We start from the raw sequence: 27,923 nt of genomic DNA, 5'->3' as shown, positions 1-27,923 counted from the left end.
TGGGTAACTCCTTTTTCTCTTCAGTTTTCTGGATAAATTCAGAAAAGAATAAGTAGTTTATTTGATAAACTATAGAGGTGGTCCCCCCACCCCCCAAACAACTGAGTGTTTGGAAATCAGCTTGGATTTAAATTCTTGCTGTACCACATAGCAGCTGTAACCTGATTTTTGGCAAATTAACCTTTCCATGCTTCAGTTTTCTCATCTATGCAATGAAGATCCTAATAGTGTCTATTTTAAAGGCTTATTATGAGGAATAAATAACTTGTAGAAATATTGTAGTAATTGTTAGTACAATATCATACTGTTTTCCTGTTTATGCTGAAAGTAATTATAGGTCTAAATTTAGTTGATCTTGTATGGAGACCTAAGATTAGTGTCAATCTAGAGAATGAAAGCTATAGATATATTTGATCAATAGTTGTAATTGCAGAAAAAGTGTTTCAAGTTTTTAGTTATATACCTAGGATTATATATTTAGTGAACTTTTGATAGTATTTAATAGAACTTTGGATAGTATTTGAAATGAATCTGAATGTTTTGTATTTTAGATATTTTGTGTTTGAATTAGAGTGAAGGATACTTTTTGGAGATTTAAAGCTTTTACGTCTGCACAGTAGGAAAAGTGTTAAGTATATTGCCATATATTCAAATGTGTACAAAATGCTGTATTTTGTAGTATGTGGTGAAAGAAAATGCCCTCTGCCCTTTCCCTGTTTTCTGTTACTTACTTGTTAGAGTCAGATGATATGCTCTCATTTAAATTGTTTACAATCATTATCTTAATCACATTTGGGGGGATTTTGTCATTTTTTTAAAAAATGTTTTTATTAGTTGTTCATAGACCTTTATTTACATATGGTTCTGAGAAACGAACTCAGTGCCTCACACATGCTAGGCGAGCTCTCTACCACTGAACCACAACCCCAGCCCCAATTTTGTCATATTTTAAAAGAGCCCTTTAGCACGGTATTACTTTATAAAGCAAGGCTAATCATAATTGGTTCTTTCCAGATGTATGGCAGTGCTTATAATTTTGCATTGTTTTCTTATTGTTGACATCTTCAGATATGATCGAAAGTGTATGGATGCTTTTGGTTCCATAGTATACTTTTTCTATTCACTCACTTGCATTCATTGCATAGAATTATGAAGGGCTTTTCACTGTAGTTTTGTGGAGTTGTCAGGTATGTTTAGAGTCACATTCAAAAGGGCTGCTTGAACATAAATTTGTACAAATCATGTATTGTAACAAATTTGTGTTACAATACATGATTTCTGTAACTTAAAATTTTTCGGAGTATTTTAAAGAACTCCGTATTTGTTCATGTGTATCAGAGTGGGTACATTTAATCCAATTTTCTAGATGTATAGGTAGGCAAATGCAGTGAATAATTTGGTTTTGCTCCTGTGAAGATCCTAACCAGTTGTTTCAGTCTTCCTCCCTCATTATTTGAGATTACATCGTCTAACCTGAGGAAGGAAGAGCTACTATGTGCAGAACTGCAGGTTTGCAGGATTCTGTGTTAGTATTTTATGATAGAAAACTGTTTATTCTGTAAACCAGCTTTTTGGTATTATTTGTTCACCAAATGCCCAATATTTATGTATTTGCTAATGAAACAGAATTTTGATAGACTAAAATTATAAAAAGTCATTAGAGCTTTTCCGTTTCAATAGAAAACTGTGTGCGCGCGTATGTGTGTACGCAGTAAAGGAAAATGCATATAAAATTCTAACCTTATGAAGATACGAAGGAATAATGAAAATGGTGAGTATGTGATTAAATGTGAAGATCTGAGAGCTATCAAAGTCTTCGGGGGTGTCTGTCTGTTCAGGTACTTTACTACAGACACATTTCTTTTGGGTGCTACAGTACTGGCAAAGCTTTGTGTCTGAAAGAGCACTGGAGCTGAAGGTCACAGCCCAGGCCCTTGAATCCCCTTGTCCTGAACAAATTAAAGGAAATGACTTGAGCTTTTTTGTGAGGATCAAGAGTTAAGTTTCTGAAGATGGAAGTTCTTTCTAAAATGCAGATTGCTCTGGCACCTAATTTAGGATGAGATATATCACTTATGAGGGAGCACAGTAATCATTGTTTGGGTCTGTTAAGATTTGACTGTTCATTTTATGATCTTGGTCAAGGTACTTGCCTTTACCATGGTCTGTCTCATGTCCCGTTTTTTATGGGGGAATAATCATCTTTATTTCATGAGGGTCCTTAAGAGGAGCAGGGATAATTACTGTCAAATGTCTAGCACACTACTGTGTAGGTACTTTGTTCATAGTAGCTGTTATTTACTTTTGAACTATTATTGATAGTTAACAAATGCTCAGTTTGTGCAAATTAATGTGAAAGAAAATAAACACCCTTTTAATGGAAGGAAGAAGTTGTAAATATTAACAATGGGTAGCATTTGTGAAGAAAAATATCAGTGTTGAAAAATTTAGTAAGCAGTATTCTTTCCATGTTTTCTTGGTGCATTATAATTTAATAGATTCATTGCTACATATTTGTACATGCATGCTTGGTTATTCTTATAACCAAAACTTTGATAAGAAAGTTCTAAGCCTAGATTTTATTTATACCTGGCTTTGCTTTCTCCCTGAATGCTGTCATCTCCTTACTATGTGTATTGTTCAGCCTTTTTTGAAAATAAAATTTGAACATAAATTTGTACAAGTTTAAGCATAATTAAATAAGGAAAAACTTACATATTTACAAGTTCGTATTTTGCTGGTGAATTCATTAATCTTCAGTTTTCATCTCTGTTCTCAGTCTTTGGTTCACTCTATTAGTTATTCTTGCCCATTATTGTCTTGCAGTTGTGGAAATGGGTTGTGTGTGCATGAGAAACCATCTTTTTAGTTCGTTAACTCATCATGGCAGCTGCTGAGCCATGGCAATACCTTTTTAAAAAGGTAATAGAAATTCTTGTCTGGGAAAATGTTAGGAATCAAAGTTAACTGATGTGAAAGAGCTGTGTATAAGCTTCTAAAAAAATTCTGTTTCATGTAGGCTTTTAAATAAAAGTCAAATGCCAATGTTTCAACTCTGGTTTGATGCCTTGTGAGTATCATACAGCAGGAAACAATTTTTACTATTTCTTTTGTGACCACCAGTTTAGTAAATGTCTTTAATTTCTTTTTAGAATCCATGAACTTGATCATGTTGTCTCACTCCTTGTCAATCTCTGGCTATCACAGTTTTCTCTATTTGGCTGTCTTTCTCTTATTACCTAAAAATGACGTTGTTTTTATACTATTAGGCTAATTTTCCTGATTATATGTGTTGTAAAATATTTGAGTACTTCACATTGGAAATATGGATACTTTTCAGGATTTGGTGGCTTTTCAACATGTTTTAGATGAACTTAAAGACTCCTGTCAACCTTGTGCCTGTAAAACTGCAAGTTAGGGGGAAAATAAATTATCATTTAACATATTTTCAATAATTAAATTAACTGCATGATTAAAATTAAAGCATTGAGTTTGTTCAAAAAATATCGTGTCTTATGTCATAATTAAGAGCTAAATATGTCACCATGACTATATTTCATGTTCTATGATTCACAATAGCTACTTAATATATTCTCGGAATGTCAAGTATGACAGTTTTTACAGATTGTTGTGAAATATTATATGTAGATCTATTAACAAAATTGATTTAATTTTTCATAAAGTAAATCTAATCTTACAACCAAAAGATAACTTTTGTATGGTTATTCCTGCTGTATGTATGATGCATATTTCAGATTAGTTAGTATCATCTGGGAATAAATTAAGTGACCTTGATGCCTACTTCTCAATCTGAGAAAAGAGGAACAGTCATACTTTGAAAACATTGTTAGGTGCTGCCTAAATTTTAAATTTCAGATTTAGGACACATTAATTTGATTAAAAAGACAACATTTTTTTCAGAGTAATTTACTCACACCTAAATTTAGACCTCAGTTTTACTTTTCAAAAATGAAGCAAATTGCTTCATTTTTCTAAGCCTCAGTTTGCTTTCTATGAAATGGGATTGAAGCTGTCTTCATAATGTTGTTAGGGATTAAGCAAAATAAAAAATATACATCAGTAATATATGAAAAATAGTGTCCAGAACAGAGTAAGCACTCAATAAATAGCTGTTTTTATCGTTAGAAAATAACTTTGCAAGAAAGTGAGTCACAAAGTTTGAACTGTGAATAAAGATTGTTTAATTTGAATTTTAATATCACTATTTTAATGGCAGCTGAGAAGATATATTTCTATTGGTCAAATGTTTTTGTGAAAGACTTTAGGAAAATGTTTAAAGTTTCTTAATCTTAGGTTATAAAGATAATGAACATTTTTTATTGAAATTACCATCAGATTGGTACCATACCTGTAATTTTTCTTGCCCCCAAGATATGTACATCAGCAATTTATACATTGAATTTTATTGGAAAAAATCAATTTAATATACATAATGATGAAACAATAAAGAATGCCTGTGTTTCTTTTGTTTCCTTGTATTGAGGTATCAAAGACTCAAATCAAAAATACATGAAAAGTATTTTTTGCTTTTGAATCATTTCCCTTTAGAATACCTGTCATTTCTGTCAAAAGATTTTGCATAAACTTAGAATTTTATTGCATTATTATTTTGAGTTTTAAGGTCGCAAAATTAGAAATGACATATCATCTTTAAATTATTATCAAAGGTTCGTACATATTAATAAGGTAATGAATAAGAATTGTGTTTTTCCCCATGATGCCCCTACCCTGTTTATTATTAAAGAGAACTAAAACAGCAGCAAATACATTCTCTTTTTACGTGAAAAACACAATGGAAGTCAGGCTCACAAAACCAAATATTGCTTTTGAGGATTCAAGCAAATTTAGCAAATATGTTAACTAGGTTCATAGTCTCTAAAGACTGAAATTCTTAACTGCATTATTTTAGTTGGTGAGAGTAAGTGGGCAATGGACATGAACTTTCAATAGAAGTGTCTTAATTCATGTGGAATCTGGGAGGAACCCCCAGGCACCCCTGGTCTTGCCTCTGTTGCCAACCACTGTTAAATTCTTACCATTTTACTTTGTTGAAATGTTTTTCTGTATTCGCTTTATAGTTTCTCTCCAGAGAGAATTTTTAGATTTTAGATTAAAAAAAAATTCTCATACCTTTTACTTCCTGTCTTCTTCCTCCAATGTCCAGTATCATACTCTGCAGTTATTGCTTCAAGGAAAAAGAAAAGTTTAATTAATGAACAAGATGCTCTCAGTGTTATATAGCAAAGGGAGAAGAAAAGACAGATTAAAGCTCCTTTTTATTTTGCTTTGTTCAATCACCAATTGAATGGAATAGTATTGAGTGGCAGCCAAAAGTATGGAATTTGAGATTACTTGTTTCAATATTGAATGAAGGCTCAGCTGAGAGAGAAGAGTTTTAGTGCATTTTTCCCCCCTAGTGGAATTAAGGTGACTTTCCTTTGCACATTGTGTCACCTCAATTTAGGAGCTAAACAGCTTGTGCTTGTTGGTTGGGTAACTTAACTTTGCAGGTTTGTGGGACATGATGTTTTTATAACAGAAGAAAAGAGTAGATAATGATATTCTGAATCTTTAAGGATCTGAGATTAACAGTTCATTATACATTTATATGCAATTTTGTGTGCATACCTATGAAATGTAATTCATAGTCTCCCCTCCCCCCCCCCCCCCCCCGCATGATTTTTAAAGATCTTCACTATCAAGGACAGTGAACATAAAGCAGAGAGACTTTAAGAAATAGATATCCCTCTACCAGAGTTCATTGTCTGGGTTGTATTTAATATAGATAAGGAAGAGAAACCTTAATTGCATGATGGGGTAGATTCATTTCGTAATACAAATCCAAGCAACAGATTTTGTGAAATGTGAATTGTTTGGTCTTATAAGAGGAAACAAAATCTTCAGCATTTATATAAATCATCCATCATGGTAGCTGCTGGTGAAAGGGCTCTCATTATCTGATACTTAAGATTCATAAGTGATTTTGTATTTTTATTTCTTTAGAAACAAGTTGCTTTGGGGATTATTAGTATTCAACAAATTATTTAAAACTGCTCATCAAAATATTATTCTATAATTTTACATGTGCTGTGGTTCTGCTCATTTTTATGCTATATCAGCCATCAGAGATATCTTTGGAATTTTAAAGAAAATTAAAGTACATATAAAGTGGCTGGTAGACTTGTGATCCTAGAAACTATTATGTCAGAGTGCTTAGATTTGCATAGCTTTGTTTTTGTCACCATTTAAATAATTAAATTTGAATTAATATAAAGAGTTGTTACTTTAATAACAGCCTTTCTTTGTAAAATAGTATGAAAAATAATTTCTAGTTTATGACATGATAACCAAAAAAAGAAAGAAATGTAATACAGAAATTTTCTATAGTAATATGGATAATTTGAAGCATTACTTAAATATGTACACACACATTTATGTATATGAAGAGATTCTCTTGTGTATTTCAGAAAGAGATGTTTTGCATGATAATATATTCAGGTAAACTATTCCAGTAAAATTATAAACAATTGGATTTTTCTTTGAAAGTTTGTAAATGTGAGGTAGCATTGAAAAACGGATTAATGGGGGATCCTTAATGTAATTAAATATTATAAGAGCATACATATACATGTATGTATATTTCTATATAGTTGGTGATAGGGTCAAATTAAATGAATGCAGCATAAAACTGAACTTGGAGACTTGGAGAAATAATCCTCCTTTTACTCAACCAATTTAGTATGACATGGTGATTGTAGTACTGAGAAAGGTATTGCAAATATATTTAAAGTCAACTGCTTATTATAATTTTCAAGTGACTACTTTTAATTTTCTAATAGTTAAACATCAGTAAAAGGTATTTCTGCCATCATTACTACCAACAATAAATATATGCATTAGGCAGAAAAGGAGACCAAGATCCTAGAGATCTGAAAAGGAACAAGAACCAGCCCTGTCTCCCCTGCTCATTCTGCTCTATTATTTTTCTAAAAAGATAGCAGTTTTCATTTGATAGGTTTTAGGTAGAATCATATTAACTTGCTGTTTGAGTAGTCAAAAATAGTATAAAAGGCAATTTTATGTGGTACTGTCTAATATTTATCAAGCTCTTGGTATATGCTAGCCACCGTTATAGGTAATGAAGGCACAGAATTTGATGGAATAGACAAAAATCCCTGACTTCATGAGGTTTGCAATCTCATGGAGTTTCTAGCCAGATCTCTGTCCTTATTTTGGACTCTGGTATGGAGTTTCTAGCCAGATCTCTGTCCTTATTTTGGACTCTGGTATATTCAGCTGCCTACTCCATATCTCCCCTGAGATTCTCAATAGGCTTTTCAAGCATGATAGGTAAAAACCATGCTCTTGCTGGAGAAACAGTACACCTGTGTTTTACCTGCCTTATTATAGCAATCAGGGCTGGGACTATGGATATATGACCTAGCTCAGCATTTTTCTTTCTCTCCCTCTTTCCATTGTCTTCTCACTCCTGTTTCCATAATAGAGCCAATAAATAAGATAGTAATTTCTATAGCACTAAATGATGATTTTTTTTAGCTTTTGAATTTTAAAATGTACCTACACTTGAAAATGGTGTCTGCTAGACTGCTAAATATAATATATTTGTTCTTTCTAATACATTGTGGCAAGCTTTTCTGTATCCTTCACTACACATGGTAAATAGCTGTGACATGTTGTTATTTAGTGAATGAGCTTTGGATAAGGAAATCAGCAGACCCAGGTTGAAGTTTCAGATTTGCTATTGAGGAGCTCTGTTACTTAGATATCCATCAGTAAATATAAATAACTCCTCCTACACACAGTCGGCACTACATAATGACATTTTACTCATGATGGACCGCATATGCAATGTGATCTCATAAAATTATAATGGAGCTGAAAGATCCCTATTATTTGGTGACACTGTAGGGTACCGTGGCACCTTAGCATAGTACATTAGTCACATGTTTGTAGTTACCACTTGTATAAAAGCACATCAATGAGATTATATATAATACATAAAACTTAATAAATGACTGTTACTCATTTGGGTATTTACTATACCTCTTATTACTTTAGAGTGGACTCCTTCCACCTCTAAAACAAATTTATAGGGCTGGGGGTACAGCTCAGCAGTAGAGTGCTTGCCTTGCAAGGTCCTAGGTTTGCTCCTCAGTATGTGGGGGGGAAAAAAAAAGTTGTGCTTTTTTTGGTGGTTGTTTGTTTTTTAATAGCATGCCTTATGATACCAGTAGCAGCCTTATATATATTTGCATCTTTATCATATCTCTCTCTCTCTCTCTCTCTCTCTCTCTCTCTCTCTCTCTCTCTCGTACTGGGGATTGAACTAGGGGGCACTCGACCACTGAGCCACATCCCCAGCCCTATTTTGTATTTTATTTTATTTGGAGAAAGGGTCTCACTGAGTTGCTTAGTGCCTCACTTAGTTGCTGAAGCTGGCTTTGAACTTGAGATTCTCCAGTCTAAGCCTCCCGAGCCATTGGAATTACAGGCATGAGCACCGTACCTGGCCTCTATCATGTCTCTTGTTTGCATCAAGAGGTCATGTTGAATGCTTGACCTAAACCATCTAGTTTGTGTGAAGTACACACTATGATGTTTATACAGTGATGAAATGGCCTAGCGATACATTTCTCAGAACATATCCTTGTTGTTAAGCAACACAAGACTGCACATCAATGATATTATGAAAATAAATGAGATAATAATTACTAAGTGGTTTGAAAATGAGCTCTTGAAGGATGAGAATTGATATATAAAATGTAGATAATTTTAATATTGATAGTTTACATCTTTTTTTTTGTTTGATATTTAAGATATGATAGTTCTCAAAACTGATGTATATACTTTGAAGTATATCTAGTTGTCTGGTTTAGTGTGTGCTCAGCAAGCAGCTTGTTTTTTCCAACTGTTATTTTGATCATGTTCATGTTTGACCAACATCATTGATATTTTAATTTTATGTTGACCAACATCATTGATATTTTAATTTTATGTTAAATTCCTATGAATGAATGTGAGAGTTTTAAAGCATCATCTAACACGAAATAATACATGCTTTTAAAAAATTGGGTTGGTAGAATTGGAAAAAAAATTGCATTTTCCTGGTTTGTCTTATCATCTTTTCCTGTTTGCATGCTCCCACTGTATAGTTCATTTGAAAGAATAGGATGGCAACATAAATTCAGCGTCTTAGTGAGAAATCATATTGAAGTTGAGAAGCAAACAGATAACCTGAAGCCACAAAATGAAATTTACATCAGCCCTCCCTTGGTAGAGCCACCTTCCTGCATTGTTGAGAACATAGTCCATCAATAATTTAATTCAGTTACATTTGGTTATTTAAAAAACACTTTGGGGGCTTCAAGTCTGATTCTTCATCATAATTTACATGATAAAGTAATCATTACGGTGGTGCCAGTGGCATATCACTAAAAGGAGAATGGGGGAAGTATCTCTCTTCTGTCATAAACATTTTATTATTTTTTCAGATATTTCTCTGGGGTTTGATAAACTGCTCTTTTGTATCAAATCATATTTAAATGTTTATATATGTAAGTGGTATAATGTTACAAGTTGTAAGGGAAAAAATCCATTAAGATCTGAAAATCAAATTTTCTGTACTAGATATCTTTGAAATGTATAATAAAACATGCCTGATGAAGCTAAATGACCTTTGTTACAAATCAACGTTTCTTATGCTTCTTATTGGGAAGCATTGCATTGTTTTATAATTTGTATAGTTCAAGACTTGCTGAATGTTAAAGTGAATTAGAATGACTTGACTTAAATATACAGGAATTTGCTTTATTCTGTAAGACAGAAAACTGTTTTTTGCCCAGTACCATGTTTTAGACACACTGAAAATTGTCACATTGTGCTGAAAATTGCTTTTGCTGTTTTTAGCATTGCTGCTACTTTAAAATTTTACTACAATTTTAGAAGAGTCACGTATGTTTCTTGGGCAAATAAATGCATATGTATGTGTTCATCATAGCATGATAGAAAGAACACAGACTTTGAACAAGCCACAGCAAGGTTTCAGTCCTATTACTGTATGTTACATGTGCATGGGAACATATCATTTAATTTTTCCAAATCTTACCTTCCATAACTATAACGTAGGGATAATTATACCAAATTTATTGTTAGGGGAATCAAATGAGGTAGTTTGTGTTGTGCTGGCTCATTGTTGGTTTATAAACTTCTTATTTGGAAAAAAGTTTAGAATTACAGAAAAGTTGCAGAAATTGTACAGAGAATTCCATATATTCTTCACCTGGTTTGCCCCAATATTATCATCTTGCATAATTTTTTTACGTGAATATTGTACAGTCATCAGGATCAACAAATTGTCATTGGCACAATACTATTAACTAGAGTCTTTATTCACATTTCACCTGTTTCCTTTCTTATTACTTATTTGAAGAGTCAATCCATGATTTCACATTGTGTTTAGTTGCCATGTCTCCTTAATCTCTTAGTCTGGACAGTTTCTCAGTCTTTTCTTTCATGATCTTAATACTTTTGAAGTGTCCTGGTTAGTGTTTTGTGGACTGTCCCTCACTTTAGATTTTTCTGATGTTTTCTCATGATCAGATAGAGAATATGCATTTTGGGTAAGAATACCAAAGAAATGATCTTCTCTTCTGATTGCATCAGGGGCACATGGTACCAACACAACTTATTACTGGTGATATTAACCTTGATCACTTGGTCAAAGTGGTATCTTATAGATTTCTACATTATAATTTTCTCCTCCAAATATCTTAGGAAGATACTTTAGACAATATAAACAAACTGTTTATTTACCCACTGAGTCTAATATCCCTTGCATGCAACTGTTATTATTAGGGTGTTCTAGTAGTTATTTCTATTTTCTTTATAGAAGTTTAATAACGTAAAAGGAATAAAGAGAGTTGTTATTTCTTCCATAATTACTCCTTTCGTTGTACACATATGGATGTTTTTCATTTTATGGGTTATAATTCAGTGCTAGTGTTAGTTTTGTTCAAATTATTCTAGCTTTGGTCACTTCGAGCTCTGAGATTGGTTCTCTTGCCCTTTGACATGGCCTCATTCTCTTTGAGCATAGTCTCTGACACAACAAGGTGCTTCCAATTCATCTTTTATTTTTTCTGCCTCAGTCCTGGAATCAATCACTTCTCCAAAAAGCCTTGTAAATTCTGTTCATAAAAATAACCACCAGTCATTTAATATACCTTTTTCTAATTCTTGATAGAATTGTTTTGTTCATTTCTTTTTCAATCTCCTTCAGGGGCAGTCTATTGAATTTAGTCTCACCAGGTATGAACTATTGGCTCCTAACCTTTAGCAAAGACATAAACACTTGCATACAACAGGAGGCTACAGATCCATATCCATTTATTCTTTGTCCTGAGATTGTACTGGAACAATACGGATTGTTACTATAAATTAAAACTTTTATCTTATGCCATTTGTCATTTAGGTCATGATATATTTTAGCATTTATTGTTAGCTTTTAAAAATTGGGTGGGGTTTTTTGGGGGTCATCTCTTGGTAGATAAGCTTAGATACTAGAAGTTAACATGTAATCTAATAAGTGAAATATGACATTGTGACTTTGGGAAAATTAATCCTTCTAGCAGCTGAGTTTTAGTTATTTAACAACTAATCTTATGATTATGATGGAAGTAAAAGTGTGCTAAAGATCTTGGCTTTTTTTAAAGGGTCTGATTCCTACATTAAAATGTATTTTAATGTGCTATGAGTAACCTCTAGAGGGTGGTTCTGGGTAACCAGTTTCTCTTTGTTAATTTATTTTTTCATGATGTCCTGTCACAAAGGTTGAAAATAAAGGTAGGGGTTGGTGGGAATGAGAATGTAAATGGAATAAAAAAGAAAACTGGAATGACAATATCATACTCATACAAAATGTAGTATAAGAAGAAAAGTATTAAGCTGGACAAGTTGTATTATGACCAAAGGTATAGTTCAGGACTATAAGACAATTCTGAACCTTTATGCACCTAGAAACATATAATTGAAATATATGAATATTTTAATGTTTACATAAATATTTGATATTTACTATTGAAGGATTAGGGGGTTTTATTTTAGAATCATCTTGGTAGCCCTTCAAAACTTTAGATTTGCATGTATTTTTTTTTAACCAGATTAAAAGTAGCAGGGAGAGGATTTTTTCATTCATCCCTAGGTTCATGGCTGAGGTCCTATAATGAAAGATACATTAATTTCTATTTTTTCTTTTAATGTAAGTTTTATGTACCTTCATAAAAAAAGAAACAAGGAAAACCACATTTTTACACTTAGGTTTCATAAAGAATGGACAGCCTTGGGGAAGTGAGATTGGATAAAGTGGATATAATATATTGGTAATAAACTAGGGCAAAGTTAGCAAGTCTTGAAGATTTAGGTTCTTCCTTGCATATTTCTGTCTTCAGAGATAAGCACATTCCTTTCCTCCAGGTAGAGGCTGGGCATCTCTAGAATGAAGGTCCTTTCCAGAAGGAGTCAGAATTCTTTCTAGATCTATGGCTTGCTTTAGGGCTAGGAGACATCTTCCTGCCTTTGCTGTTTCTGTAAATGCCAATATGCTGTATTTTAGGATAGCATGTCTTGAATCACAGTAGTGTCTGGAGACATCTCTTTGATAATCAAGGTAAACTAAAATATAATTTATTATAATAGAAAGTTGTCTAGAGAACACCCATTGTACATTAAAGCAGCCAGATAAAGGAAACTAGAAAAGCAAACTGTGAGAAATATGAACAGAAAAAAAAAACTGGGAAAATAAACAGGATGAAATGAATCTAGTGGAAGTCATATAAATTTACATTTAATTCTTGTTATTTTTAATCATAATTTCTGTGTCTTTGAAGCAGAGGGAGCCCCTCTCCCTTGGCAACTGGAAGCTCTAATAAGCTAACTTGTGAGTCTGTGATTGTAGATATGGATGTTTTCAGTTTTTCTTATTTCCAATGAATGAAAAGACCAGTTTTTTTTTTTTTTTTAAAGTCCCGCCAACTCATTTTGGACAAGCGCATTCCACATCAGTTGGTCTGCTCTTGTGGTTTTCTGGTATTATTTGCTTTATCTTGACCACCAGTGTGGTAGACTCAAATTGACCATCTCTGCAGGGTTACTAAATTTAGTCTTATCTGTATGTATGTTGTTCAGTAAGTGTTTCACTTTGGTAAATGAAGGGTCATTTGTGGTTTCTGTCTTCAAATTTTGATACATTATATTGGGAATGTTAGTATGTTTTCATTACTGTTAATGTCAATGGCATTCATATCAGTGACTATAAGAGGCATGCCAGGAAAGATGTTGAAAAGTCTATCATTAATTTGTCCTTTCCTTACCATCAAGCATACTTGTCTGAAACATAGTCAGTTGAAGTCACCTGCTTCACATGACCTGCCCTAGACCATTTCCTCCAGGTTGAATAATTTATATAATATGTTAAGTTTTAGGGATTTGCTAAATCTCTTTTGTTACTGAAAGTTCACAGAGAAATAAATCATAAAATTAGCTTTCAGCCCTCTGGTAGGATTAATTCTAATTAATTGTTATTCTATTAACAATTCAAGTATACATTCATTGAGCAACTGCTATTTGCTAGGTTTTGTGCTACACACAGGGTTTACATTAGTAAATAAGAGGCATGTGAGATAAACAATACAGGGACATAGCCCTTTCCCTAACTCATCCTGCAGGATTAGCCCTTTGTCCTTGTTTTTCCATATAATAATGGCTGCACTGTTTCAAACTAATAGGGAAACTAACTTTGTTAAAAGCTCTACATCAGGTTTACAGCTTGATAAACAACCATGTGTTCTGTATCTTTCTTTTTTCATTTTTTGTATTGTCTTTTCTCTCATTTTCTATCCCAGTTTCTCTTAAGTTCAAGAGGAATCTGAAGAAAACTGGTTATGTAAATGCATACTGAAATACTATTTAAAATTTTTTCATTTCAGACTTTTAACTTTCCAGTTTGTCATGCTTTATTCTGAAATACTAATAAATTAGAAATCAAATTAATGATATAAACATTTTCCCCTAGTTTTACTGGAATGAAACATTTTATTTAACTGATTTAGTGTGACTTTCAGATGATCCTGAAGCAGTTGAGTGATAGAGTTCAGTGTTTGCCCACGATTACTGTATGTGTTGATTTTTTTTCTCCAATTTTTTTTCTCAAGTAGAAGACTATGATTTTAATTCCAGATTTTCTGTTAAGTAATGAAATAACTATTCATTTGACCTCTGGAAACTTTAGTTTCTCATTTCTAAAATATGAATACCTAACTTACATATCTCACAAGTAGTGAAGGGTTAGGGAAGAATCATCTTTTTAAACACTAAAGATCTGTAGAAATGTCAGCTGTTATTATTGAAACATGACTAAACCTTACTCTATTTTAAAAATTAATAATAGTAATGCATTTGTATTAAGTTCTCCATTAGGAGTTTAGAAATGATATTTTTTAATATGTGACTGAATAGAGTTAGAATGATGTAGATCACCAGCCCCAGGTGACAGATGACCTTCAAATCTTGGTTTTGGGGTCTGTTTGACTAGAAGATGAAAAAGATAAACCAACCCACTAGCCCACATATGACCTGTATTACTGAACAGATAGCTCTCCATCTTCCTACAATGATTATGGCAGGGTTTTTAGATACACAAGTCATCCTCTTTTGATCTATTGACGTGACTGAAAGGAGTCCGATTAATCAACTTACTTAGGATCATTTCATTTAATACACAGTCTGTGGATTTTTGGTTATTTCCCTACTTACTTTTCATTTTATGACAATAACATGGTTAATTAAAATTTTAAAACTTTAGCTTGACCTTGCCCCCAAGGAAATTTGAAGAAAGAAAATCTGTACACTGGGGTCTAGGATTAAAAAAGTTTCCCATAGCTTCAGGGGAAGAGATTAGGACATAAAGATGGAGAATTTATGTCGTGTTCTTCCAGACTGAATTTTTATAATGTGTGGCCAACACTTTTTCCAAGACAACTCTTAGGAATTTTCAGAGACATATGAATATAAAATGAAACTTTTTTTTTAATTTTCGCCTTTCAAAGGGGCACAAACTAGTTCATGCAAATTTCATACAATTATTATAGCACATAATCATAACATACTTAGCATTTTACAGTTTACAAAGTGCTTTTACATAGAGTAAAGGTTAGGTGTCATTATTGTAATTTAAAGATGAAAAAAAGACTAAGGTAATTTATAATTGCCCAACACTGTTCAGCTAGTAGGTGGTAGAACCAAAACCTGTTATCTCTGTAACACCTTGCTGCTTCATACACCTGTGAGAAATTCTCACCAATAAGAAGTGAATTAACTCTTATAGAGAAGAAATATTTACTACATCACAGGAGGTAATTTACTGAATTACAGTAATCCTAGCAATGTCTTCCAGCCATGTCAAACTTTAAATTGCTTAGTTGATTTTTTTAAAGGTCCCTATGAATTATAGGGAGTAACTAGATTCACGTTTTTCTAATTAGGAAGCTGAAAGCAAAAAACATGAGTAATTTCATGTTACAAGATCTGACACCAGATCTGACCCATTCAAGGTAGTCTTTTCTTGTATTAACAAGCCTTTTCTTGTATTAACTATTAAGTAAAACTGATAATCTTGATAATGACAATAACTCTTAAGTATTGAATGCTTATTATTTTAAAAGGAAACTAGAGCTGGGTAGTAAAGTAATAAAAACAGATTTTATTTAGAAACTATTGTAATATGGAAGAGACCTTGATATAGGACTGTGCTCAACTCCAAATACAGCCTGGACAAGTGGGACTTACAGCTAAAGAGTGGGGTGGTGGTCAGTGGATGGAAAATTACTAAGAAGAAAGAAACATCGGAGTAGGGGGATTCAGATAATAGGTTTGGATTCTTGCCAAAGGCAAGGGTAGTGGATGAAGAATTTGACCAGATATTGAGGATTATCAGATATCAAAGATGAATAGATATCAAGAGTAAAGGGATTTCTCTAAACTGAAAACTGGGTTATGTAGAGAACACAGAAATGTTGAGTCTTAGTTGAGAAGAGGATTCAGGGGCTCTGACTAAAGTTTGGTCAAGGAGAATATTATGGTTTGGATGTGAAGTGTCCCCCAAAAGGTCATGTCTGAGACAATGCAAGAAAGTTTGGAGGAGAAAATGACCAGGTTGTGAGAGTCTTAATCTAATCATTGAATTAATCCCTGATGGGATTAACTGAGTGGTGGTTGGAGGCAGGTGGGGTGGCTGGAGGAAGTGGTTCACTGGGGGCATGGTGTGGGGTATATATATTGTATCTGAGAGTGGAGTCTGTCTGCTTCCTGATCATGACTTGAGCCACGTTCTCCACCATGATGTTCTGCCTCACCTTGAGCCCTGAGGAATGGAGCCTGCTATCTATGGACTGAGATCTCTGAAACCATGAGGCCTCAAATAAACTATTTGACCTCTAAGATTGTTCTGGTCAGATCTTTTAGTCACAGCAGTGATACAACTGACTAAAACAGAGTGTATTGGGCTGTGGCTGTGGCTCAGCAGTAGCACACTTACCTGGCATGTGTGAGGCACTGGGTTTGATTCTCAGCACTACATAGACCTTTATTTTATTTATTTATATCAATAACTAAAAAATATATTTCAAAACAAAACAGTATCTTGTGAATCTTCCTCTTGTTTAGGAACATAAAAGGCATTCTTTTTTCCTGTAAGCTAGCTAAAACTATTTCTTGTTCACTTGCCTTTTGTTCATGAAGGACCAGCAGACACATCTGTTGAGTCTTGGTGATGGTTGCTAATTCCTGTACTGTGGGACCCTTGTGATGTTTAATGAGGGGGATACTTTTGAAGATAAACAGAAAGGTAAAGATTAGAGACTGAATCATCTGTGTACTCAAGTTCATAGACCTTCAGGATCCACCAGTTGTCCCAGGACTGACTTTCTTTGATGGTATCATACAGCACTGATGTGATGAATTTTTTTCATTTGTTTTTTGAACCTGATTATGGTAGAGACATCAGATAGGTTGCCTGGGACAAAGATGTAGCAAGTGCTTCTAACCACTGTGGAAGTGCCTCCTTTTGAAGACAGGATCATACTAAGGGCACTGTTGTCACATGGAACACTACACCAGGTTTCTCATGATTGACAAGTCAGTGTTCATTCCAGTGACGGTGATGTCCAGGGCTGAGGGGAATTGCTTCAGCAGTGAGTAGATGACTCTGATATTGAGTCACACCATTTAGCCACCTGATAAGTTCCTGGGAATAGTACCCAAAAGGTGGGAAAACTTTCTTCAAAAGTAGTGAGGTTGTGGATGGAAACTTAGCCAGTTCTGTAGCTGTCCTTTCTGCATCACCTCCTGAGAAATTGAGATTACCTACAAGGGGGACTGTAATGTCCTGAACAACTCCTCCTGATAGAGCAATTTGAGCTGGAGGAAGTGGGTAATTTTTCAGAGATAGTTTTAAAAGGGAAGAAAATTACAGGGACCCCAGTATGATGAAGGGATTTAGTAAGATTAGTAAGGTAACAAGATCTGGCGCAATTGAATAGCAACAGATAATAGGTTTGGGTTCCACAGACAAAATAATCACCAGGAGCATCCAGGAGTCATAAAGTAATTATCTGATGGCTGAGGGTGACTAAAGAAAAAAACAATTTGATGGTGAAAGGAATTGTTGGAGGTGGTTCATGTGTGGTTGGGTGAATCTGAGAAATTATGCCAGGAGGGGCAATGGGTCTTTTCCATTTTTATGAAGGATATCTGGGGAACCAGTAGTGGATTTGATTCTTTATGTTGGATTAGTGATGACTAGGTAAGTGTCATCACTAATGAGTGAATGCTCATTCTCAAAAAAGGCCTTGTAATGAAATTGTGATGAAAACAGACATGACCCTTTTAGGGGTAGTCTAAAAAGACTGAGGAATTTTGTCACATGGCTGTTTGTCCAATTTAAAATGGTAGAGGGAAGAGAGAGGAAGGGTTATAGCAAAATAGGTATTTGGATTGATCATTGGAATGTGGGAATACTGGATGTGCCCACAGGAAAAGGAGCATAATAACAGAAGTCTATAGCACTATGGGTAGGAGGCTTCTTTAGCGAAGACTTGCTGGAGGTGGGTGAAAAGTCTTCTGAGAGGTAGGGAAAGGAGGGAGGAGTAGAAGCTCCTAAAGTTAGGGACCAATGTGAAGAAGACTAAATTTAGGTGAGGAAAAGCCATATTGAAGTAATTGGGAAGTTTAGCAGTAGAGTGGAGAGCCCTTAAGGTTCTTGAAAGCATCTTTGGATAAGAGGATCCCAGACAATGGATATGAGGAATGATTTTCTGATCATGGTATACAGGGGAGAGGCAATTGGAAAGAAGTTAGGTACCCACATAACACAAGATATGAAAATTGTCATTTTGTTTTAGGGTTAAGAAAATATTGAACATTAGAAGCTTAGTCTGTGATGATTGTTCTACCCAAGCTGAAATAACATGACCCAGATATTGAACACACAGTGATTGCAACTGAATTTTGTCTCTAGTTCACTTTTGCCTAATGCCTTAACAAGGTATTTTGTGTCTAAGAGGAAGTTGCCATAACTGTCGGAATACATAAGAAGGTGATTGAAGTGGAGTCTCATGGGAATCTTAAGTCTGTCCATTTGGCATTTCGGGTACTCAAGAAGTATAGAAGGCCTCAGTAAATCCTTGGGAACATAGCAGTCCGGGTAAATTGCTGATTTTTCCCAGGTTAAGCCAAACTAGTATTGAGATTCCTTATAAAGAAATGCTTCACACACACACACACACACACACACACACGACTATGAAATATTGCATATTAGAGGAGACAGCAGACAGGATAGTATGAGAATCAGGCACCAACTGACTAACCATATCCTTCCCCTTTTGACTTTTTAATAGTTAAAATGGGACTATTGCATGGGATAGAAGTGGGATAGCACATTCTACTCATGTTTTTTATCTAATCTTTCTTAATCATGGGAGCCTTTCAAGTCCTGGTCTTAAATGATATTGGGGAATATTGGGGAAGGGCATGGAAAGATCTATTTGAGTTCTGTATCCTATGCATCTAGTATCACCAATTTTTTCACTATAAAGAAGAGGGAATTCTAATAGTTGATTTAAGCCTGTAATTAAATGGGTAATAGGCTGAAAGGAGGAAAGAAATCCCAGCCCCCTTGGGGGAAGTCAGACAAAGCCATTAGGGAACTAGTTATGAAAGGAAGGAGTCAGGGACCTATAGAAGGAATCCTGCAGGAATTTTTATACCCCAATTCTGAGAAGATCCCTTCCCAACAAGTTTACTGGGGTAGAGTTGAGGAGGAAGTTATACAGGGCTTTTAGAGGTCCCATAGAAATAGAGGCAGATCATAAGGTAAATTGTGAAAATTCACAGCAGGTGAAATTTAGACTCTGAGGAAGAGGGACAGGAATTAAAGGTAGTGGTATTAAGGAAGAATGTGTTGCTGTACTACTAATGAGAAATGTGGGAGGGAGTTCAACTTATAGGGTTATTTTCACTTTTAAATTTAGTAGTAGTTGAGGGCATTGGGCATTTACTTCCCTAGAGAAGAATCGGGGATTTCTGAAGAGGGGATTTGGACTTTTCACCTCATTTTGAGAACCAGGTAATTCCAGGTCCAGTGTCCTTTTTCCTCAATATGGGTGTGTGTCCAGATCAGAGGGAACCACGAATTGTGGAGCTTGCATTGTATATTTTCCATTTTTTAAAAAATTCTGTCTCCATAATGCTGGGCTAATGTCTGGAACTCAGATAATATATGCATTTTTTCCAGTTAATACTATCTTTCTGTAATGTCATGGGGTTCTGACCTGAGACTATTTATAAAGTTTGCATGGTCATTGCAGAAGCTGTTTGAGAAGTCAGTTCTAGCCTGAATGGTCTTTCCATGTTGTATCTAATTGAGGATGATAGCTACCTTTTCATTCTTTTGTTGTTTACAGTTTTGGACATGTAGGGAAGATTCCTAGTAATTTTTTTCTTCCTTGAGTCTTCTGTGGAAATCCGGGTTACCCTGAGACCCATGAAGGACATTAGAAAGGATGGTTCATTTGGCCTTTGTAAACCAAAGGGAGGCATCTCCAGACCCAACTAATGGGAGGATAAGTTGCCATAAATTGGGAAATCCTGAAGAGTATACTCCTAAAACCTTTTTTGTTTTCTGGAGTCAAGAAGATTCTTGGTGATGGCATGTAGTTTAAATGCCAAGTCTTCATTGGCCTTGCATGGGAACTTGTATTGGCTACAAACTAAGCTTCATCTTTGGGAGATGGGAGTTTGGAGTTGAGGAGCTGGAGGTGCAGGTGGTAGAGAACATTCAGGGAGAGAAGGCTATAAAGGAGGGTTGGGAGAGGAGAGGAATTTGGGGGTGCAGTGGAAAGCTTTTGGTGGTTTGCTTGGTTGGAAATTTTTTTCTGAAGTCATTGTGAACGTTGCTAATTTGATAAGGATTGAATTATTTAGCCATTTTTCAGTTCTTCATTAAAGGTTAAATGGGCGGACTACTGTACATCTGAAAATTTTGTTCCCTTATGCTCTAGAACCTTCTCTTAGGTGGACTAGTATGGGTATAATTCAGGAGGTCCAAAGGGGCCACTGTAGCTGAAGAGAGTTTTTAGTAAAAATTTGCCAGTAAGAAAGCACACAGCCAGTTTATGGGCTGCAGTGGTGAAGCACAGAGTCAGGAAGGATTTAAGAAGGAGAGTTACAGTTGACCTAAGTTCCCATGGGAGGAGCAGAATTAAATAGAACAGAGAAGCCTAGTAGAGAATCAGGAAAAAGATTCCCGCTGAGGCCTTAGGGAGTGGATCCTCACTTGAAACAGAGTTGGGGGGAAATTCCCCATTCTATGATTTCAGGAATGAAGCACCACTGGAAACAAAGTCTGGGCATCTAACCCAGCTTTAGACAGTACACAGGTTGCCCCCATATTCACCATGGTTTGACTTAAAAATGTTCAACGTTACATGGTGTGAAAATAATGCACATTCAATAGAAACCATACATTCTGTTTTGAATTTTGATCTCGGCTAGGGATGTGTAGTATAATCTTCTCTGGAAAAGCTAAGCAGCATCAGCAAGCTGTGGCTCCCAGTCAGCCGTGTGTTCATGGGGGTCAACAGCTGAGACTCTATCCTGTTACTAAGCTGTGATCACTGTGACAAAATACCTAAGAAAAACAACCTAAAAGAAGGAGAGGTTTATTTTGGGTCAGTTTCAGAGGTTTCAGTCCATATCAGCTAACTTCATTGCATTGAAGCCTGTGGCAAGGCAGGAACATCATGGCAAAAGGGAGTAGAGAGAAGGAAAAAAGGACTGGGGACAAAATATAGTTCCCAGGTCCATGTCCTCAAGGACTTACCCCCTTTCAACTAGGTTCCACCTCCTACAGTTTCAGCCAACTTCCAATAGTCCTTTCCACTATGAATCCATTGATGGATTAATCCATTGATGAGGTGAGAACCCTTATGATTCATTACTTCCCCAAAGCCCCACCTCTGGCCCACCTCTGAAAATTGCTGTATGAGCCTTTGAGGGACATTCCAGATCCATACTATAACAGTAGGTTAGGGGTATTTATTGCATTTTGACTTAGGATATTTTCAGTGTATGAGTTTACTGAAACATGACCCAATTGAAGTTTAGGAGCATTGCTAGAATCTTAAGAATCAAAATATGCCCTCACCATTCTTCAGCAGACATTTATTTGACACTCAAGTCAAGCAGGCAGACTGGAAACAAAGTGTGTTGAGGATTGGTTGTTACATCTGAGGGCCTAATGATTGGTGGTTGGATCAAAAACAGAGCTGGACAGTAGTTAAAGCAGTACAAATAGACTTTATTCAGGAACTATTGGAATATTGGGGAAAGAACTGAGCTTAATTCCAAATATAGCATGGATAAGGAGGGATTTATAGCTGAAAAGAGGAGTGAGAGACTCTATCAATGTTCACCATTGGCTCCTGTCAAACATCTTGTTGAAGGTACAGTGTCTGCCTTCATTTGACCAGTGGGGTATGGCTATCACCTAATCATGGAATTATGAAACCACCAACCATCAGACAGTGGAAAACATTTAATGGAAGCAGAATAGTGGGACAAGTACACTTTCAAATATTGTGGTGGGACCAAGGAGTTCTTGCACATGCACTTAGTTCATTTTTTTCTTGCATGATGGTACTAAGCTAAGTAACAGATTTTACCTGAAGGAGCTTATGGTCAGGAACAGTTAATCACCTATGTAAAGAGGTGATTGATAGAAAATAGATGTAGTGTTTTATAAGAGAATTACAGTTAAGCTTCATAAAAATTAAAAATGTAGTGAAGATAAATCCTCTAGAGACTTATAGGTCCGTATAGGGAGAATATTACTGAAGTTTGGAGGAACAGATTACTTCTGACTTTGGACTCTGAGATGAAGTATCATCTAAAAGAAAGAAGTTACATCCTAAAAAGATTTCATTGGAACCTATGATTTTTAAATACCTTATTATTGAGAAAGTGCACTATTATGGAAAGAACATGGGCTTTGGAATCAGACTTACCTACACATGATTTTCAACTCTGCCATTTATTTAATAGCTGTATTATATCACGTTGCTTCATTTCTTTGAACTTCAATTTTCTCATGTGTAACATCGCAGGTGAACTGTGATGATTTAAATGATTAAATGGGATTACAGTTTTAAAAGCACCTAGCAAAATGCCTGGCGGTACCTAATTGCATTTCGATAAATGTTAGTTCCTTTTTTCCCTCTTATCTCGCTCATTTCAAAGTCCCTTCCATACCATTAGCTTATTTTATGAACACGGAGGCAGGAATTCCAGGTAGGAGGCAATTGCAGTAGTTCACTCATTCATCAGGCACTTGCTGACTACTTCCTTTATATAATGCACATGCAGAGGCAGGCATTAATTATTTTAAGAGACATTTCAGAAGGAGAATGGGTAGAATGTGGAAATTAAGGGACAACTAGGAGAAGGAAGGCAGAGGAGAGGGTAAACTGATTTATGTCTAGTATAATCTCTAGAATCAAACTAAGGGCTTGGGAAAGGATTATTTTTAACTTTAAACATGTGCAGTTGCTCTCCATGTTTGTATCCACAAGTTCAACCAACCCTGGTATTAGAAAAAAAAATTACGTAGAAAACATGTACAGACTTTTTTCCTGAAACAAGTCATTATGCCTAAACAATGCAATAATAACTATTCACAAAACATTTATATTAGGTATTATAAGTAATTTGTAGATGATTTAAAGCATACAGGAGGATATAGCAGATTATATGCAAATATCACATCATTTTATCTGCAGTACTTGAACATTCACAGATTTTGGTATGGGGGAATTGGTGTCCTGGAATCAATCTTCATGGATAATGAGATGATTCTACATAACATTAGCTGTCTTCTACTTGAGAAATTTGTTTTCTGTAAATTTTATGTTTTTTTTTTAAAGAAAGAATATCAAAAAAGGTGCAATGGTTGTATCTGGTGTCAGTATACATCTGCCTCTAAATATCGAATTTATTATAGAAAAATATCACTTTGTACACACTGATTCTAGCTGGCATTGCAATATCACTATTACAGTATTGACTGAGTTTGCCTTTTTCTTTTTCTCAACTAGTTTGACAGAGGTTACTCTTACAATATCCGTCATAGCTTCGGAAAGGAAGGCAAGAGGACAGACTATACACCTTTTAGTTGTTTGAAGATTATTCTGACTAATCCACCAAGCCAAGGAGACTATCATGGTAAGTGCTTTCAGTGGATATGCTGGAAACTGCAGAAGCCTCGCTATGCAGGAAACACTGAAGCAATGTAATGGCTTTTTTTGCATTACTGACAGGGCCCAGTTTGTAGCTTATGTCAGTCATGAGTGTCAAGCTAGAGCACCATTACTCTAACAGCGATTTGTCTTATTACTGAACTAGGTCAGGCAAGAGAAATTCATTCAGCTGCATTTTAGTTTGTGCTGGACTGGGCTTTTCAGTTCTCAATTTCCACACTTCTCCTTCTGTTCTCTTTCCCCCTTTTTCTGCAAGTGTCTTAGAAAACTGATAAGTTTTTCAAAGCTTATTGGAATTGAAATACTGTAGTTTGGAATATTAGATTCATTAATTTTTTATGAATTTTCTATTCATTAATTTTCTAAAAGACTACTGAGGAAGAGTGTGTTTTATTCTCAGTACTGTTATCTAATTAACCAACAAATACTAAGCAATTTTGTAAGTCATGGTATCAAACATACCTATCAATTTGCCTGAGTTGTTAGTTAAAAAATCCATGTCAAACTGTAATTTGAAGACAGCCGAGTTCATTTTTTTTTTTTTCCATAAAGCGTTTTCTCTAAGCATACATGGAAAAGTTTCTCATTTGTCTGGTGTGTCAAGCAATGATTTAATAGCTCATATTAATAATTTTAGATTACCAAAGCATTGCTATAATATGTGTCAAAATAATTTTTTGTTTGTTTTAGAATCAAGTGAAACAGTTTTATAAGATTGCACACTGTTAGGCTGTTAAAGGGCAAATAATCACCAACATATTCTTAGAAAGACTCCATGCGTCCAAAGCATTATAAAATGCTTTTACATCGATTACTTAATAAGTGAAGAAATGGCCAATGCTTTTAATGTGCAGTGTGTGATTTCTATCACTTGTGTTAGAATCTCTTAAGATAACCTTTGGAAATAGATTGTTCAGGTCCCACCCTCAGACATAAAAAAATTAGATTTTATTTGCATTTCCCTGTGTAGTTTTTATCCTAAAGTTTGAAAGTCATTGACCAGATACTTCTATTGAGGAAGCCAGAAACTTGTTAGCATAGCAGCCATACCAAGATGTGAACTCGGAACTGAGTTTTTGGCCAACTAAATTACTAGGGATTCTTCTTGTGAATTTCCAGGTCTTAGCATTCATCACTTGTGTAATTGACTTTTATTAGCATAAATGCAGGACTTTATATTTTTTATTTCTGTTAGATAATATCTTATTTATTTCAGTGCATTTTTATTATATTTGTTTCTAATTTATACTCTTACACTCAAGAATAACAGTGGTTAAGCTTATCTGTAGTAGATATGTTCCAAGAGCTGCAGTGGGTACCTGAAACTACAAATAGTAGTGAACCCTGTGTATACTATTTTTTCCTATACATATGTATTTGTGATGAAATTCGGTATACAAATTAGGCACAGTTATCAATAATAACTAATAAGTACAATAGTATGCCATAAATAAAGCTATGTACTTGTGGTCTTTCTCAAAATATCTTATTGCCCTGTACTTGCCCTTCTTATGATGTGAGATTACTCAGTGCCTATGTGATGAAAGGAAGCAAGATGATTGATATAAGCCTTATGATGTAGCATTAGGGTACTATTACAAGAAGGATTATGTTGGCTGATCCTGTGTCAGTGAGCCATTCTGACATCAATAGTTGAATGTCAGGAGCAGATGGTGTCAATGCTTAGAGATCCTTGATAATTAAAGTCCCCTCGCCCCCGAAATGGTTTAGAAGATGATTGTAATTGAAAATTACAAGTGTTGCTACAGAGGTTGTGATCCTTTAGTGATCAGGAGATGATTGTAATGCTAAATTTTAACTGAGGATTGTATTCTGTAATTTGTCCCCAATGTTTGTGGGATTGGAAATACTTTTAGCAAATTTTGGTAACATCCACATTGCTGATTCTTCCTCTATACTTAAAAAGTTCTTCCAGTTCCACATTTAATACTTCTTGATGGCTTTCGGTATGTTTTTCCACTTCTTCATCAAGTATGTCAAAAAATCCTCCACTGATTTGTCTTGCTGCATAAATGATTTTCCTTGTCTCTTGGTTCCTGGGAAACCTTTAAAATCATCACAACTTTACTCCTTAAGTTCTTCCAACAGGCATTTACAATTTCTGATCTTAGTTTATCCACTTAAACTTGGATGAATTTTATGGCATCAGCAATAGTGAATCATTTCCAACACTGTATTATGTCCAGATTAGGGTCTACATCAATTGCTGATTAAATGCAACCAAATACCAGATGGATGTATGTGGCTTTGGCAAATCAAATGATGCCCAGGTCAAGGGAAGCAGCGAAGTAACATTTGGAGGTAAAAATACAACCTCACTGTTTTTGTTTTCATAGCAAACAGATTCAGGATGTTGAGGTACATTGTTACTAATGCAACTATTATTAGTAACAACACTTTCTCTTCTAAGTATTTTTCCATTTTGTGAATGAAGTGATAGTGGAACCATTCCATAAATAAGATGGGTGTCACAAATGCTTTTTGATCATGTTGGCAGAAGATGGGCAAGATAATTTTTGTTTTTGAGAGCACATGGGCTCTTCACTCTGTTCACTATACCTAACTTCATCATATGCCCTATAATGGTGCTGTTACTGGAGTCCTAGGCCAGAGGCCCAACTCTGCAGGTCCCAGCAAATCAGGTCCTGCCATTCACCCCCCAAAACAAACAAAAGCAATGGTAAAAATCAGGAACTTCAATCATATGGCCATATTAGGGAGATGATATAGCTCAACCATCTTGGTCCTGTCTTTGAGGGTACTGACATGAACTTTAGGTTTAAATAAAGGAGGAGATGGAGCAGGGAGTGTGAGGTATACATAATTAAGCAATCTTGGTCAAACTGTGGTCTGGTTGATTGTATCTCAGTTCTGATTCTGTGAGGTAGCTCTGGAGAAGTCAGAAGTCCTTTTTACTTGAGGGGACAATTCCCATATTTTATTTGCAGGATATTGTCAGACTTGTGATCCTGGAAAGGTATAATTTGGTTCCTGTGAGATGATTCTACTTAGGTGGGTAATCTCTTCATGGGGTGATCTGCCTGGAAAGAGGCTTCACTGTTCCTGGAAGGTACAGGGTAATAACTAAAATTTTCTTTGTCCACTCCAGGGGTCTGGAATAGGACACTATAGAAGCTGGCAATTCACTTGTCCCTGCAAATCTTGGAAATACCTTAGTTACTCTTGTCTTGGTGTCTTTAGCCTCAAAGTTGGTAGATTACTAGCTTTGGATGAATACTCCTTAAGTGATTAACTTGCCTGTGTGCAGAGTTGAGCAGGAATCTGACCAAAAGTTTTAGGCAAAAGGGACATGTACAAAATGAAATCAGAAATGCCAAACCTTTATCCTTCTTTTAGTTAATCATCAGGCATCAGTAGGCCCAAATTAAGAATTGGTGCTGTTATCAAAAATGGCATTGAAATTTGTTATATTGCTACATAGTACAAGTTAATCTGTCCTTCCATGTTTTATGCCCTCATGCCTCCTTTGCACTTTTATGAGGTTCTTTTGAGCACCTTCTTCCAGAAGAGTGGTTTCTTTGCAATTTTGAAAATTTACTTTGGATGGTATCCCTTCTCTTTAATCAACTTTTTCAGCTCTGCAGGAGGTGTGATAGCAGCAGCTTTTCCCACTGATTCAACCTCTCCAGTAATTATGTTTTTTGTTCCAACCCTATTCCTGAATCTGTGTAATCTGTTACTTTGCAGTAAATGGCTTGACGTCACACATTTTAAGGGAGCCTTGCTAAAGTCTTTGTATAGACTTAAATCTTTCTGGAGCTCCTAGATCACATTTTCTGTTCAAGTCTTCTACCCACAAATTTAATGCTTTTTCCATCTTAACTATGCACTTGTCACATCATGCATCCAACTTTTGCAACTTGAGGTGGATAGAATTAGCATGAATTTCTTTGTCCTCCTTCACCTTTTCATGGATAAAAAATTTATTCTTACCACAGATCTTAGTCACCTCAGCATTATATTTTTTTTCCCTTA

The 27,923-nt window shown here is 35.1% G+C and overlaps 1 protein-coding gene across 1 annotated transcript in view; it reads left to right on the top strand.

Moving 5' to 3' along the window:
* The window catches only part of Prim2 (DNA primase subunit 2), a 256,410-nt gene that overhangs the window by 187,534 nt on the left and 40,953 nt on the right, over positions 1-27,923 (top strand). Inside the window, exon 11 of the mRNA XM_026398949.2 lies at positions 23,745-23,871. Coding sequence (XP_026254734.1) covers positions 23,745-23,871 — 127 coding nt within the window. The remainder of the gene's footprint in view (positions 1-23,744; positions 23,872-27,923) is intronic.

The sequence above is a fragment of the Urocitellus parryii genome, chromosome 8 (genome assembly GCF_045843805.1).
Source record: "Urocitellus parryii isolate mUroPar1 chromosome 8, mUroPar1.hap1, whole genome shotgun sequence".
Taxonomy (NCBI): Eukaryota; Metazoa; Chordata; class Mammalia; order Rodentia; family Sciuridae; genus Urocitellus; species Urocitellus parryii.
This window is presented reverse-complemented; position numbering and strand designations above follow the sequence as displayed.